This window comes from Pelophylax lessonae, assembly GCF_965119305.1.
Source record: "Pelophylax lessonae genome assembly, chromosome: 8".
Taxonomy (NCBI): domain Eukaryota; kingdom Metazoa; phylum Chordata; class Amphibia; order Anura; family Ranidae; genus Pelophylax; species Pelophylax lessonae.
In genome coordinates, this window is record NC_138775.1 from 180,219,528 (window position 1) to 180,236,694 (window position 17,167).

Below are 17,167 nucleotides of genomic sequence, written 5' to 3' on the forward strand. Positions count from 1 at the left end.
CTCCATATCTGGTGAGTTAATTTAGGAAGAATACGGTGGAAGGAGCACAATCGGGTGTTTTCTCACGAGTGAATAAAAGTGAATAGAACATTGAGTAAATTACTATTGATCTCAGCACTTTTGGCACCTTTGGGACTTTTTTATATCACTGAGTGGTGTTTTAAGGTTTTCAACTTTTCTTAATATAATTTTCTTATATGAACTTGATATATTTATTGTTTTTTAACACATATACAAAAATATATATTTTTTTTAGATTTTCATCACATTTAAAAGATTTATGTGAAATAATTATGTACTTTTTGTGGTTTTAAGTCATATTTATTTGCACTTGCACTTTTTTTTTGTATATTTGGTCCTTTTTATTTTGTTGATTCACCGGATTGCTTATGCATATATGAATTGATGTTTTGTATCAGTAGAAATCGTGACTTCTCTAGATTGTTCGGTTGACAACTTGAGAGGAACACAAACGTGCGCTGATTATTTATGATAAAATCTTTTATGTAGTACACCTGCAGAGAATTAGCAGCAGTTTGGGGTAATCTCTCTTTCCTTGGGTTGACAATTTAACCATTGATTGACTAGGCACTTGATAAAATAATAGTTTTTTTACTATATACGTGTCAATGTGCTTTATTATCGCGTAGTGCTATCCTCGCAGGATCCACTTGGTAATTTGGGTTCTCTATCTGTGCCTTGACTCCAAGAGTAACCTCAGTCCCTCTGACACATCCGGTTGAATAAAAGTTACTGCAAGCACTTATAAGAACAGGAGTATAGTTACCTTTGACTTGGATGTGAATTAGATCTAACCCGTACCAATACATTGAGTTTGTTTACCTCTAAATGTTCTTGTGTCTATTTCTTAGACTAAGAAATAGACACAAGAATATTTAGAGGTAAACAAACTCAATGTATTGGTACGGGTTAGAATAAATTGTGGTTTGAGCTTAAATGAATACAGAGAAGGTAGTGTGGCAGGGCAAGCCCATGCCACAGTCTAAAATGGCAGTGTAGGCCAGATTTTGGGAGGAAACAGGCACACTAATGGTGCAGGTGTGTGCTGGCTTTATGTTAGAATCAGAAGTAGAGGTCATTGCCCCACCCTCCTTAGGGGTCAGTGTGTGAAGGGAGTAGTAAGAGGTGCACATCTGCACCGAGCTGTCCAGGCCTGGACAAAGGCTCGAGCATGTGAAGGATGTAGCAGCTGGGAGCTGCAGGATAAGAAGCCAAGCTGACAGAGGTACAGCATTTTGTGCACGAGCACTGGGACTGTGTGTTTGATGGTCAGGAGGACCGAGGCTTGAGCCGATAAAGAGCTGGGAAGCTGAATACTGTTTTGTTTGTAATAATGGTGAGATGCCCCTGTGTGAGAAGACATACATGCCCTGAAACATACTTCTGGCGTGGAGTAAATTCACTGTTGGGCACTACCAATGAGCTAAACAACCCCCAACTTGTCACAGTAGGTTCATACACAGCTCGCTAGATAGTATAATCAGTATGCCAAGGTAACTTGGAATAGAGTTCTGTACCACTAGATTGGAAATAACTCATGAATCAGCGAACTCAGCAAAAAACAGTGTATAAAAGCATTAACTGAAATTAGAATACGAATAACAATACAAATAGTCTAGAGTGTATTCTAAGAGAATTGCTAGGATATGGTGCAATGTACCCTGAGAGGTACCTCTCAGCATAAGCAATATTTTTTAAAGCTGTAAAAAGACAGACTTTATAACTAACGTTTTAGCCAGTTAGTGTTCGGGCCCAGCTGTACCATTGGTACATACAGGCACAGCCTCATTTACACTTGCAGGTGGCAAATAAGGCTAGTAGATGGCTGTATGGTAATTTCCTAAAATGCTCAGTCTTTTTCGATCACAGCAGCAGCTCACCAGTCTCAGCGATATTGCAGCTCACCATCTGGTGACACGGCAAATCGTCCACTCTGCTCTGCACCCAGGTGACTGTTTGCACTCAGCACTCTGGATCCCACCCAGGCTGCCTATATGCCACAATGATGGTGTACCCTGGACAACGATATGCACTCTCGGGGCTCCCTCATAGCAAGAGGAAGCTGTGTCCCCTGCAGCCTGTGAAAATGAAGTTCTTTCCCCTCCTTCTTTTGCAGGATGTGGTGGGAGCTGTAGTTTAGGTCCCAATCACTTCAGTTGGTAGTGCTCCCTAGAGGAACTACATGTCTCATGATCCTCCTCCAGCCTTTCCTGATTGGTCCCCCTGCTGCTTTCCAGGGGGAGCAAGCGGTGATCACACACAAATATGCTCTGAAGCAGACCTGCGACAGAGAGTACCTATGGACCTAGCCTGGGAGTATCAGGAGAGATGTAGATGGGGCCCCTGAGAGAGAGAGAGCAAGCACGTAGCTACAGAGTAAGGTTGATTTCTGTATTCACTGGTAACTGTGGACATGTCACTCTGAGTGAGGTGACAGGTATTGCTGGGTTGTTGTTTGCCAATACAAGCTCTGCCACACCATTTCCTAAATGCTGAGTACCAGGGAGTTGGTGTTCTCTAACTGATGCAAGGAGGTGGGGTTTATGATCATGTGACTGCTGTGATTGGCTGTAACAGCGGTCACATGATTGGAAAGCTCCCGATAGTTACAAGTAGAGATCGGGAGCTTTCCATTAGCCGCAGGTAACTGTGCCGGGGATGAGAAGGGCGTGTGCTCTTGGCACAACTGTATTTTCATTATGGTACATAAATATACGACTGCTTGGCGTTAAGGCCCATCTGCCAAGAGGCCACATATTTGTGTACTGTCTGCGCCACAAGGTTAATATAACAGTACAGTCAGTTAGCCTGGGGCTGCTAGAGGGTTAGCTGGGTTCTTTGTGGCTCCCTTCTAAGTCTTGAGTTATGCCTTAATGCTAATGAAAGCTCATGAAAGCAAACTCCTGCCTAGAACCCCTCACTAGGGCTCCTAAGTCTTGCCCACATGCATGTGAAGGTATCACAAATCCAGTACTATGCCATAGGTTTGGATAGGTTGCTGTTTACACTTACCATGTACCCTTTGGTACATTTCTATTCAAAAAGAGCAGAGAAACACACAGAAGGACTTTTTGGGATCTTTGTCAAGAAGAACATGTTTGGATTTCTTTCTAATGTACAATTTTTGCCCTAAAAGCACTGAAATTAACCTTGTATTACCTAATGCAGTCTTCCTCTGTCTGTAAAAATCCCAGTGTTTCCTCATCTAGAAACTATAATGATAGCTGAGATTTGTAGTTATTTTGAATCAAGGTTATAGAGTAATTGGGGTTGATTTCTTAAAGACAATTAGGCTATTTACTATGCAAGGGAAGTTGCTCTTTGCAAGGGAATTAGTCCCAGAGCTTAGTTAATTTGGTGATGTTAAACGTGCAATTCTTTCCAGGCCATATATAATATCGGACAAATTTTTGATTATTCTGAAACATCCGAATCCCTGAATGAAATAGTAAGGAATTTAAAGAGGTTGTAAACCTCAGAATTTTCTTTTTTTTAAAAACGAACACCTTTAAGACAAACACATATGAAATAGTTACCTTAGAACAAAGCCCGAAGTGCCGACCGCTCACCTCTCTCATGGGTGACATGTTGTGTTGCCCTTCTTCCGGGTTTGCAGCATCAGATGATTGGCTGGAGCCGCAATGACGTCACTCCCATGCATGCGCACGGGAGCCGACAGTCACGGCACGGGGCTCTGAAGCAACGGCACGAGCGGCCAATCCTTCAGAGCGCATGCGCCAGTGATGTCACTGGCTGCATGCAAAGTAAATATCTCCTAAACGGTACATGTTTAGGAGATATTTACAGTAACTATAGGTAAGCCTTAATATAGGCTTACCTATAGGTACACGTTGCAGAGGAGGGTTTACTTCCTCTTTAACTGAATTTTTTTTTATTTCACTTCATATATTAATTTTCTACCGAATTCCAAATTTTTGGATTGATTCAACTTCAGATCAGTAAAAAAATGATCGACCGACTCAAATTCTGTGCGAAGAATAACTGGAGCAGGCTAGGAAGCTGGCTGCCATGTCCTTAACAAATGATAACTCATCAGCTGTAAACGATCATCCCTGCTGACAGATGAATGAAAACAAAAGAATGCTGGCAATGAAAAATGCAAAAAAAAAAAAAAACAACAGTGTAGGGTCCCCCCAATCCATACCAGACCCTGATTTTAAGGGAACCCCACGCTAAAATGTAAAAAAAACGGTGTGTCCCCACAAGCGAGCTGCACGCCTTCCCGAACCATACCAGGCCATAAGCCCTCAACATGGGGGGGTGCTTTGGGGCAGGGGGGAAAATGCTGATGTGTCCCCATCCCAGGACCTCAGAGGATGTTGTATCCACTGCCGTGAAGGTAATATACCTCAGTCCTGTTGGCATGCATTCCAAACAGATACCACCCAGTGGGGGAGCTTGAAAGGGCATGCATTGTATTATTGTTTTTAGGTCCAATATTATTAATAAATTGTTTTAGTAGCCTTCGAGGTGCGGTATCCTATGTGGTGTTTTTTGAATAATAGACCACCAAGAGATCTGAGAAGTTGAAAAAGACTGATGTGGTCGGACTACTATCAAAATTTTGATTAGGGCCCCCTGCTCTCAAATTACACTCCTGAACATGTGTTTTTTTTGCTTCTGAGCTGTATTTCTTCTATGTAGAGGGCAAGATTACTACATAAGCATCTCAAAGCAGTGTAATGCAATTCAGAAGCAGTTCATTGCAATCCAGAATAAACTCCATTCAACTCAGGGCAGCTCAATGTAAACCAGATTCAACTGTAACTGAAAGCCAAAACATACAATTAAAATAAATGTCAAAATTTCAAGCCCTGCTAATTCGCAACAGCCGCTGCATTGCAATGAACGGCTGGTGTGCGGTGCGGTGCGGTGCAGTGGCATTGTACTGTTCACTTTTTTTTTTAACTAACTTTATTATATTTTCAAAATTACATTTTAACAAGTTGTATTGCCCACCAGGCCACACAAGGCAGTGGATTGCCTCACACTGCACTGTGTTGAAAAGTAGGGTCTGCCATACTTTTGTTTCACTAACAAGAAATGGTATGAATCGGGCACATAGAAGACAAGGCATTTTGCCTTCTCTTGTGGTGGGACTGTGCTGGAATAGCCTCCTAATCCAGTCCCACTGCACCTGGTGTTAATGGACCCTTAAAATGGACCTTGCGCTTCAGGCTTCCCCTCCCCCAAGTGGAAAAAAGTCATCTGTAAGGAAAAAAAGCTAGAAAATGTACTTACTTTACACCCAGTCTTCAAGCATTTACTTTTGGGAACAATGAGGATTTCAAGTCTTCTGAGAAGACACTCCTGGGCTGATCTCTCCAGTGTGGAAGCCAAAAGGTATGGTTAGTGCAGCCCTCAAATTTCCCACTCGCCTGGTTGCATTTTGTGAGTGGAAAATGATTGAGGGCGAGTGTGGGGCTGCCTCAGGAGCTGTTCTCCAAGCAATTGCCCAGGGGAAGAGAGGAAGAGAGAGATATGGGGGGCGGGGTAGGGGTTTGGTGGGGCAACTGGTGGCGAGTAACCCTTAAGGCCCGGCTAGTAGCTCAGGACTTGAAATTTTGAGCCCTGGAAGTGTTTTTTTTTTACTTTTTTCCCCCATAATGCAGCAATTATACTGTATATGCAGTAGGGAGGGTCTGATGTCATAGTAGAGTTACATTTTAAGTGCATGGTCCACTTTAAACAAATCTAGCTTAGAAGTAAGACTAGGAATATGTGCATTATAGAGGACCCATTTTGCAATTAAACCTTTTTTTTGCTAAAAGGAAGATAAAAGTGGTTGTGTTATGACCTATGATTTTAGTTCTCAACAATCATACTTACATTTCTGTCCTTTCCACTTTTATCCCCCAGTGGCAAGTTACAGCATCCAGAGCCACCTGCAAAATATCAGAAATGGCAACATATAAATATGTTTTCCTCAGTTAAAAATTCCAAATGCACTGGTGAAAAAATACACAGGTAAATTGATGCTGAAAATATTTAAGAAGAGGAATGCTGTAGTGCTATCTTAAAGTTGGTTCTAAAGGCTCAAGGTATTTTACCTTCATGTACAGGCGAGGGACCCCAGAAGAGGTCTGTGCAAACCCATTCCACAGAGTAGGTAGGGATCACTTGTTTGTGATTTTAAAAAACGCCTTTAAAATTACTTTGAAGCAGAACTAAACTCTCAATCAACATTAACTATTTTAAGCCTTATGTTGCTAATGCATTTCTTCAGTTGTTTCCTGGTTTCTGGCCTATTATGATTATGTCTAGAAATGCTAGGGGGTGTTTTCAAAGAAATGCTAGGAGGTGTTTTCTAAGTGATTTCTCAACAAATAAAGCATGGAGACAAGGATGGATAGGTGATTTTGTAGGGGCTATGGGGTAGGGTTTGTGAGGTGGTAGTCACGTTCTCCATGTTTCCCTACTCGTTGGGCGCTAAACAAGGGTCACATGAGAGGCCTATTCCAGGGGTGGGTTGTTCTGGGCACACTAGGCACTTTGGTTAGGGTCATTGCCTTACACATGGGGTACTTTTACTTTGAACAGATGACTGAAATCTAGCAAACCTCTCTCGATGCAACTATACACCACCCTGGTCACGATGCATTTAGGAGGGACACGCAGAGCCAATGTCCTCTCCACCTGTCCAGCGAATAACCGCTATCTCACTCCCAGTAAGGGTATGGGGTCCCACAGTGCACCTAATGCGGACTCCATGGATGCACTTACTTAACTCCCCTTCTTCCTTACTTGACCTCTGTGGTGCTGATCTGCTCCCGTTGCTATGGGGGATAGGCTGTTTACAGAGAGAGTGCTGACCACAACTGCTGACCACAGGCTGTTAGAGAAACCTTTGTTACCCTTGGTAACCAATTATAGCTGTATTAACTCTTGTACTGCTGTCTTCATACCCCAATGTGTAAAAAACGACCCAAACTGTAGGCTACATGTGCCGATTACTTGAAATACACATATTAAGTATGTCTAAATACAGCAGTGCTGCGTGATAATGGACAGTACCTTTAAAGCGGAGTTCCACCCAAAGGTGGAACTTCCATTTTAAGGCCTCCTGACTCCCTGACATGCCACATCTGGCATGTCATTTTTTTTTTTTTGGGGGGGGGGTACCTAGATTTGACAGGTACCCGCTCCCACTTCCACTCAGGCCGCCTAGGCGGTTCGACCAGAAGTTCTCCTCTCTCTCTCTCTCCCTCCCTGCAATCTTCTGGGACACTTGCACTTGAAGCCCCAAGCTGTCACAGCTGGGTGCCCACACTAGAGATGCTGGCGCCGCGGGGAGAAGAGGGAGAGAACCGAAACCTCCACCGGCCGCATCGTTGGACCGTGGGACAGATGAGTGTATGTTTATTTAAAGTCAGCGGCTACATTTTTTGTAGCTGCTGATTATTAATAAACACCAAAATGGGTGGAAGTCCACTTTATAGTGGACTTAAAGGGTAATTCTACTTTTGCAAAAAAAATGTTACCTATCAACACCTTCCCCACTCCTTCAGTCCCCACTTCTCTTGCTTGCTCTTTAGCAAGCTCTCCACCAACCACATCTGCCCATTTACCAATCTATACACTTCTTACTCTATACACAGCCTGGGAGGCTATTTATAAGAATAATGCCAGCAATGGAATGTGGTGATTGATCAACACGGTCATGTGACTCCACTAATCAATGAGAATCACCCTTTTATTTTGGAGCAGAAGTGATTCTCTTTGGTGCTCATGACATTGTTGCCATTATTGTAATACGCAGCCAGGGAGTGAGAAGTGTACGGATCAGTAAATGACCAGATATGGGCAGTTAGAACTTGGTAAAGAGCAAAAAAGTGCAGTCAGGGCTGGAGGACTGAGGATGGTGTTAATAAGTAACATTTTAATTTTTTCATGCAAAAGTAGAATTACCCTTTAAATTCAAAAATTGACTTTAGCTCCATCACCCCCATGCAGCTCTTGTCAAACAGATAAGAGCTCTAAAATACCTCCCTGCTCATTGTTATGGGCTCATTCCTGCTACAAGTACTTCTGACATTTTGGTTGGTTGTGTCAACCACAAGGTTGTGTCAAGAGCAGCAATGGCTTGCCATTTCCGGAGGGTGCCAGGAATCAGTTAGGTATTTTAGGCCTATGACATTTGTTGCATGAGAGTAATAAAGGGGAGTGATAGACCTAAAGCCACTGTTACACCTTATGTCCTCTATAACAGCTACCCATAGTGTAATATGTGGACCCATTGCTCATTTGTAACATTATAAGCATGACAGCAAAAGCATAGGGGCAACAAGTAAGAGGTACCTCTTTATAAAGTGCAACTGTGTGCAGCCTATTGACATTAAAGTCTTTACATATTTTTGAAAAGCAATAAAATAACTTTTCCCACAAGTCATCCTTGACCATTTTAGCTGCAGGCACTCTGTAGCAATCCATTCTCACAAATCCTTAACCACTTAAGGACCAGGCCTATTTCTGATACTTGTTGTTTACAAGTTAAAATCAGTATTTTTTGCTAGAAAATGATTTTGAACCCCAAACATTATATATATATATATATATATATTTGCAAAGACTCTGGAGAATAATATGGCGGTTGTTGCAATATTTTTTGTCACGCGGTATTTGTGCAGCGGTCTTTGAAAAAATAAATTTCACTGCATTTAAAAAAACTAAACAGTAAAGTTAGCCAATTTTTTTTTTCTATATTGTGAAAGGTAATGTTACGCTGAGTAACTAGATACCCAACATGTCATGCTTCAAAATCATGCACGCTCCTGGAATGGCGACAAACATTGGTACTTAGAAATCTCCATAGGCGACACTTTAAAAATGTATAAAGAGTACATACTTTAGAGTTACAGAGGAGGCCTAGGGCTAGGAAATATTGCTCTCGCTCTAACGATCGTGGCAATACCTCACATTTGCTGTTCGAACACCGTTTACAGAGTTGGGCGCGACTTGCGTATGAGTTCGCTTCTGCGGGCGAGCTCAGGGGGACCAGGGCGATTAAAGGAAAACAAAATATATATATTTTTATTTAGCTGTATATTTCTTGTTACTATCATCACCTACCAAAGAACAACCCACAATAAACTCTCCTGTTCCTGAGGACAGAAGCAATACATATGTGTGTTATTTGTTGTTTGTACCTGTACTACAGCTTAGAAGCAATAGTGCACATTTTGATTTCTTTTTTTTTTTTTTTTTTTGTCCTACCTAAAACACTCTGACACTAATGCTAATTTAAAAAAAAATCTTGGCCAAAATATACTGACCCTGACCTTGACCCAAACACTAACCCTGGCACTAACCTAGATCAAACCTTGATTTTTTTCTTCATTTTATTTCTTTTTATTTCTTTATTACTTTTATTTCTTTTTTTTTTTTTACACACACACACACACACACACACACACACACACACACACTTTTTTGTCCCTCTTTGCAAGGAAAGAGAAAGATACATTGTATCTTTCCTCTCCATTCACAGAGAGAGAAACACAGAGGCAGGCTTCACAGTGACTGATCATTGTGGCAGCCAATCAGAGAAGCAGCCCCTGTGTGAGCATGTAGGCAGGTGCACCCTATTTTCTCCACTGCAGGTGGCGCTCAACTGCTGCAGCAATGCAAATGGAGACAAAGTCTGGAGGAACATGGTTCCTCTATGGTTTCCTGGGTCACTGGGGTAACAATCTGATTCGATGCTGACAGCTCATGTGAATCTAGTAGCCATCTTGGGTTGAGGCAGAGTCTATTTAATACCCTGACTCCTGTGTTTTGCACGCACTTAGCATGTGAATAGTGTAGGGACAGGTCCCCCGTCTGCCAAAGACAGTGTTAATGATAAGGAAAGGTTCCAAATGAGTAGGGAAAGCATAGGGACCTGCCACTATTCCTACTGTCAGGAAGGTCCTGCCAGGAGACAAGTTGGCAATCGCAGGCAAGGCCCTGCCCCTTGAATTTCCCAAAGCTAATTGGCTAATTGGCTAATTGCCAAATGTGAAAGCCCCAGCATGTGAATTGAGTGTGCTGCGCACCTGATGACAGTTAAGCATCAAGAGGCCTATTTAAGCTAGATCTGCTCCCAGGATCAGTGCTGTCTCGTCTACAGCGTTCCGTGCCAGTCCTGCTTCCTGTTACCTGTGTTGCTTCTGAGATCTTGACCCGGCTTGTCCTTTGACCATTCTCCAGTCTCTCCACTTGTCTGACTCTGCTTACCTTCCAGTATACCTCGAGGCTCCCTAGCTGCTGCATTGATCCAACTACTCCCAGGACACCTGCCTCCATCTGGAACTCTACGCTACCAGCAGTCCTGCAGCCTGCACGTCCACCGGCACTCGTGCGACTTTGCACTCTGCGCTTCATGTTCACGCTACCAGGGGCTCTGAGTCAGAGGTGTAAGAGGGGCCTTCCTCCGCACATTCAGGCTCTACCTACCAGGTACGTGACAGTACGAGACAGCCATGTCTGAGCCTGAGCGAGGAACCTCTCCCCTGGATGAATTATGCCTACACCTGTCCGGCCTCACACAGGCCATCAAGAGCCTGCAGGAAGGTTATACACAGTTGGAGGAACGTGTTCAGACGCTGTCAACACCATCCACAGCTTCTAATGCTGCGTCCTCACCTTCTGCTGGGAACTCTGCACCATCCACAGTTGTGATGCTCCCCCCGGAGCCCAGAGTACCTACCCCCGAAAGATTCTCGGGTGATCGCAGCAGCCTTACAGCCCCGCACCTTTTCTTTGGAGACCACGAAAGTTGGGTTTGTCATCTCCCTGCTGCAGGGGGAACCCCAAGCATGGGCTCATCGTCTTCTAGAGCAGAAAGCCTCTTCACTGGACACCCTGTCCTCTTTCTTCAGCTACATGGCTCAGATCTATGAAGACCCTCAGCGAAACACCACGGCAGAAGCCGCACTCCATTCCCTCCAGCAAGGCCACAGAGCGGTCGAGGAATATGTTTCCGATTTCAGGCGTTGGAGTACAGACACAAGTTGGAATGATGCGGCACTCCGCTACCAGTTCCGCATGGGCCTTTCAGAAGCCCTAAAGGATGAGCTAGCCAGAGTTGGGGTCCCACACTCGCTGGACGATCTCATAAAGTTATCCATCCAGATTGATCGGAGATTGAGAGAACGCAGGGCGGAGAGATCTGCCGGACCATATCGTCCTGTGTGGATGTTGCCTCGTGTAGCTAACTCACCAGGCCCGGCTTCTTTTGAACCCTCAGCACCTGCTCAGGATGTGCCTGAACCCATGCAGCTTGGCCTACTCCGTCCTTCGCTTACCAACGAGGAACGACAACGCAGGCGACAGAACAATCTGTGCCTTTACTGCGGGGAACCAGGCCACTATGTGAGAAATTGCCCAGCCAAACTCCGTAAGTGGTTGTCTATCTCTTCTCTCAAGTCCCCAGCCCTGCCAAACGGTTCTTCTCATCTGGTTCTCTCTCTTCTGTTACAGCTTCCAGCAGGAACTATTCAAGTACCGGCTATAATTGATTCCGGGGCCTGCAGCTGCTTCATAGACTTATCCTTTGCCGCTGTACACCGGATACCCTTACAGTCCAAGGCCCGGAAGCTTTCTGTTCATCTGGCAGATGGGTCCACCATCAAATCTGGACTTGTTTCTCAAGAGACCAGCCCTTTACCTGTCACCACCACTTCCAACCACCAGGAACTCTTACGTTTGGATGTCATAGCCTCACCTTTGTTCCCAATTATCCTTGGCATGCCTTGGCTGCAGGCACACAACCCTCACATTGATTGGGTTACACAGGAGATCCAGTTTAAATCACCCTACTGCAAACAACATTGCATGCCAGGACCACCATGTTCCCCTTCAGCCTTGTTATATATGGATACAGACCCTGAGGTTTGCAAATCTGTCCCTACCACGTACCTGGACTTTTCAGACGTTTTCAGTAAAAAAGGAGCAGAAACTCTCCCCCCTCATAGATCCTATGATTGCCCCATTGAGCTACTCACAGGGGCCGAGGTGCCTTTTGGACGAATCTTCCCCTTATCTGAACTGGAACTCGTAGCTCTCAAAGACTACATTGATGAGAGCCTAAAGAAAGGGTTCATTCGCCCATCAACCTCTCCATCTGGAGCAGGCATCTTTTTTGTGGAAAAAAAGGATCATTCTCTCCGACCTTGTGTCGACTATCGTGAACTTAAAGTCACGGTCAAGAACAGGTACCCCCTACCTTTGGTACCCGAAATTTTTCAAAGACTCAGGTCAGCCACAATCTTTATAAAGATGGATCCTCAAAAGGTCACAGCCATTCTGGATTGGCCAGCTCCCACAGATAAGAAGGGAGTACAACGCTTTGTAGGATTCGCAAACTTCTACAGAAAATTCATAAAGGGGTTCTCAGCCATCATTTCTCCCATTACACAGTTGACCAAGCATAGCAATCGGTTCTCCTGGACTCCCGAAGCCCAATCCGCTTTCGAGACTCTTAAGCAACTGTTCACATCTGCACCTATTCTTAAACATCCCGATCCAACCTTACCATACGTGTTGGAGGTTGACGCATCAGAATCGGCAGTAGGAGCAGTACTCTCTCAACGCCGGGGGGCCAAAGCCCTTCTGCACCCAGTTGCATTCTTTTCTCGTAAACTGTCTTCGGCAGAAAAGAATTATGACGTAGGGGACCGTGAACTTCTTGCAATAAAGGCTGCACTAGAGGAATGGAGATATCTCTTGGAAGGGGCAGCTCACCCCATACTAATTTTTACAGACCATAAAAATCTTGAGTACTTGAGGACAGCAAAACGTCTGAGACCACGTCAAGCCCGGTGGGCATTGTTCTTTTCAAGATTTTCCTTCCACATAACCTTCAGGCCTGGGTCGAAGAATACTAAACCCGACGCTCTTTCCCACATGTTTGGTGAACCTGAGGAAATAGAGCTTCCTGACACCATTCTTTCCTCTGGAAACTTTCTCTTATTGCAAGAGGACATCTTCTCCCAAATCAGGCAAGCTTCGGTAGGAGTCTCCGCTTCTTCCGAAACACCCTTGCAAGTAAGGAATGGACTTTTATGGCATCAAGACAAAATCTTTGTCCCAGAAGAAGTACGTGTCCCTGTCTTAAGCTTATGCCACGACCACGCATTAACAGGTCACTTTGGAGCTAGTAAGACAATTGAGCTGGTCCAGCGTACCTTCTGGTGGCCTCATCTGGATAAGGACTGCAGAAAGTATGTGGAGACATGCAACACTTGTGCCCGAAACAAGGGTAACAGGACCAAAGCATGGGGTCTGCTTCAACCACTGCCAATCCCGGACAGACCATGGAGAATGATCTCAATGGATTTCATCGTGGAACTCCCTCCTTCAGAAGGGTACACAACTATTTATGTAGTCGTTGATCGGCTGTCCAAAATGGCACATTTTCTTCCTATGAAAGGCACATCATCTGCTCTAGAGACAGCACGGATTTTTATCAAGGAGATAGTGAGGCTCCATGGAATCCCAGCTAACATTGTATCTGATCGAGGGGTTCAATTCACCTCAAGGTTTTGGAAAGCCCTCACAAGAACCCTGGAAATTGACCTATCCTTCTCTTCGGCCTATCACCCCCAAACTAATGGCCAGACGGAAAGGACCAACCAAACCCTGGAGCAATACCTGCGCTGCTTTTCTTCCTTTTCCCAAGATGACTGGATATCATTACTTCCTCTAGCTGAATTTGCCTACAACAATTCCAACCACTCTGCTACCAAACAATCCCCATTCTTTGCCAACTATGGCTTCCACCCATCCTTTCTACCCAGCACTATCCCGGAGAGCTCTGTACCAGCTGTGCTAGAAACCGTAACCTTCCTGGAAACCAACAACAAGCTACTACAGGAAACAATAGCCAAGGCACAGGAGTACAACAAAAGAATGTTTGATAGGAAAAAGCGTGGCGAATTAATTCTGGAACCTGGCGATCAAGTGTGGTTATCCACCACCAACTTAAAATTAGCATGTCCATCAAGGAAACTGGGACCTAAGTTTGTGGGGCCATTCCCTGTAAAGAGAAGGATCAATAATGTGGCTTACAAATTGGAATTACCAGCCTCCTTTAGGATCCACCCGGTCTTTCATGTGACCCTTCTGAAACCTGCCTCTCCCAACCCCTTCCCGGAACGAAACTCTGGCCCACCCGAGCCAACAATAGTAGGGGGAGAAGAGGAATATGAAATTGAGGCAATTATGGACTGCAGGAAAAGAGGTAACCAAATCCAGTTCCTGATCAAATGGAAGGGATATGGCCCTGAGGACAATTCTTGGGAACCCGAAAATAACATCCACGCCAGAAGACTCCTTCAGACGTTTAAACGGTCCCATCCGGATAAGATGGCCCAGTTGGGCATCCGGAGGCTGCCCATTGGGAGGGGGCAATGCCAGGAAGGTCCTGCCAGGAGACAAGTTGGCAATCGCAGTCAAGACCCTGCCCCTTGAATTTCCCAAAGCTAATTGGCTAATTGCCAAATGTGAAAGCCCCAGCATGTGAATTGAGTGTGCTGCGCACCTGATGACAGTTAAGCATCAAGAGGCCTATTTAAGCTAGATCTGCTCCCAGGATCAGTGCTGTCTCGTCTACAGCGTTCCGTGTCAGTCCTGCTTCCTGTTACCTGTGTTGCTCCTGAGATCTTGACCCGGCTTGCCTTTGACTACTCCAGTTCTCTGCCTGCACCGACCCCGGCTTGTCCTTTGACCATTCTCCAGTCACTCCACTTGTACCTGATCTGATCTCTCTGTGTATGACCCGGCTTGTCTGACTCTGCTTACCTTCCAGTATACCTCGAGGCTCCCTAGCTGCTGCATTGATCCAACTACTCCCAGGACACCTGCCTCCATCTGGAACTCTACGCTACCAGCAGTCCTGCAGCCTGCACGTCCACCGGCACTCGTGCGACTCTGCACTCTGCGCTTCCTGTTCACTCTACCAGGGGCTCTGAGTCAGAGGTGTAAGAGGGGCCTTCCTCCGCACATTCAGGCTCTACCTACCAGGTACGTGACACCTACAAACTTCTCCACTCGGGCTCAGACTGGCCGGGCCGCATTCCCCCCCCCCCCCCCAAGACAGGTGCTGTCGACTTGGCTGAGACCTGCTATGCTACACACTAATAAAATCGAAACATCCATGCGCAACCACAGGAATTTAAAATGCAAAGGGACACCATTATTAGTAAATAAAAAATTATATAAACCTCTTGGTGAGTTGCAGCAAAACACTCGATTTGTTCCCACACCAATGGCAATAAACAGTGATAAATTGTGTTGTGCTACTCAGTATTATGCCTACAGCACATAAATAACAGAGAAATAATAATTATAATAATAAAAATCCAAATTTTCATATCTTGAGAGAATTATAAGTGAAATTAATTATCAATCACAGCACAGTTCCGCAATAGAAATCTTCAATTTTAAGAAGCCTAAAAGAGTCATCCTTGAAAAAACATCCTTTCATCCCATGAAGATCTCTCTTTAATTGCATGCTTCACCATAAATCAAAGTTCTCCCCCACCAACAGGAATGCCTGACATATGTATAATATAATATATATCTTCAATGGTTTTAAAAATGAAAAGTAAACCATCTTTAACCACTTAAGGCCCGGAGGATTTTCCTGCAACTTGGCACTGCACGGCTTTAACTGACAATTGCGCGGTCATGCAACGCCCCACCCAAACAAAATTTACATCCTTTTTTTCCCAGAAACAGAGCTTTCTTTTGGTGGTATTTGATCACCTCTGCGCTTTTGAGCGGAAAATTTTGCGAAAAAATTGACATTTTCTACTTTGACAGTTAAAAAATATCCAATATATTCATTTTTTGTCATATATTTAGGCCAAAATGTATTTAGCTACATGCCTTTGACAAAAAAATTCTCAATGAGCGTATTTTTAACCGCTTTAAGACCGGAAGATTTTATATTTTGCGATTCGGCACTGCGTTATTTTAACGGACAATTGCGTGGTCGTGTGACGCTGTACCCAAATTAAATTTATGTCCTTTTTTTCCCCCACAAATAGAGCTTTCTTTTTATGGTATTTGATCACCTGTGCGATTTTTAATTTTTTAAAAAAAGAGCGACAATTTAAAAAAAAAATATATATATTTTTTACATTCTGATATACAGTATAACATTCCCCAAAAAAAATTTATAAATCAAAATTTTTTAACATTTTAGGCCAATTTGTTTTCTGCTACATATTTTTGGTAAAAAAAATCACAATAAGCGTATTTTGATTGGTTTGCGCAAAAGTTATTGCGTTTACTAACTAAGGGAAAGATTTGTCATTTTTATTGTTTATTTTTTTCTACTAGTAATGGCGCGATCTGCAATTTTTTTTGCGGGACTGCGACATTGCGGCGGATAGATCGGACCCCTAACTGACATTTTTGACACTTTTGGGGGTACCAGTGACATTAATACAGTAATCAGTGCTATAAATATGCACTGTTACTGTAATAATGACACTGGCAGGGAAGGGGTTAACACTGTTGGTGATTAAGGGATTAAATGTATGCCTCATGCTTACTGACGTGTGTGGGGGGAGGGGGTTGTGTGACACAGACAGAGATCGCAGGTTCAGCTATGCTGAATCCTGTAATCTGTCACTGTCTGTCACAGAGGAGATCCGCCCGCTTTGTTTACACAAATGGGCGGATTTCCTCACTCGATCCCCGACGATCGGGGAAGAGCAGCGGTGATCACCGCCTCTCCTCCCCTGGCCCGACTCCCGCTGTGTCTGAATACAGCGGGAGCGAGCCTCCGGCGGCGTGCGCACGCCACCGAGAGGGGAAAGTCTGGTGACATAGGTCTGCATTGCCAGACCTTAACCACTTAACGACCAGCCACGTAGATCTACGTCGGCTGACTTTGCGGGGTTATACTGGGAAGATGCCTCTAGCTAGAGGCATCATCCCAGTACCGTTGTTTAGAGCCGACGGTTGGCTTTCCGTCGGTAATGACCGATGCGGATCGGGAGCCGCTCGATCGTTACCCGGGGGGGCGGGAGGGGACGTTCCCCCCCCTTCCCGCCGCCTTCCGTGGCTTTGCTCGGGGCTCCCGTCCCACCAGGTTCCCCAGAGCAAACATATAAACAATACTGTTGAATAGCGA

General features: G+C 44.5%; 1 protein-coding gene across 1 annotated transcript in view; it reads right to left on the reverse strand.

Annotated features, from left to right (window-relative positions):
• Window positions 1-17,167, reverse strand: part of NPHS2 (NPHS2 stomatin family member, podocin) — a gene marked incomplete at its 5' end in the record, with an annotated part of 48,498 nt that overhangs the window by 12,643 nt on the left and 18,688 nt on the right. Inside the window, one exon of the mRNA XM_082265931.1 lies at window positions 5,872-5,927. Coding sequence (XP_082122057.1) covers window positions 5,872-5,927 — 56 coding nt within the window. The remainder of the gene's footprint in view (window positions 1-5,871; window positions 5,928-17,167) is intronic.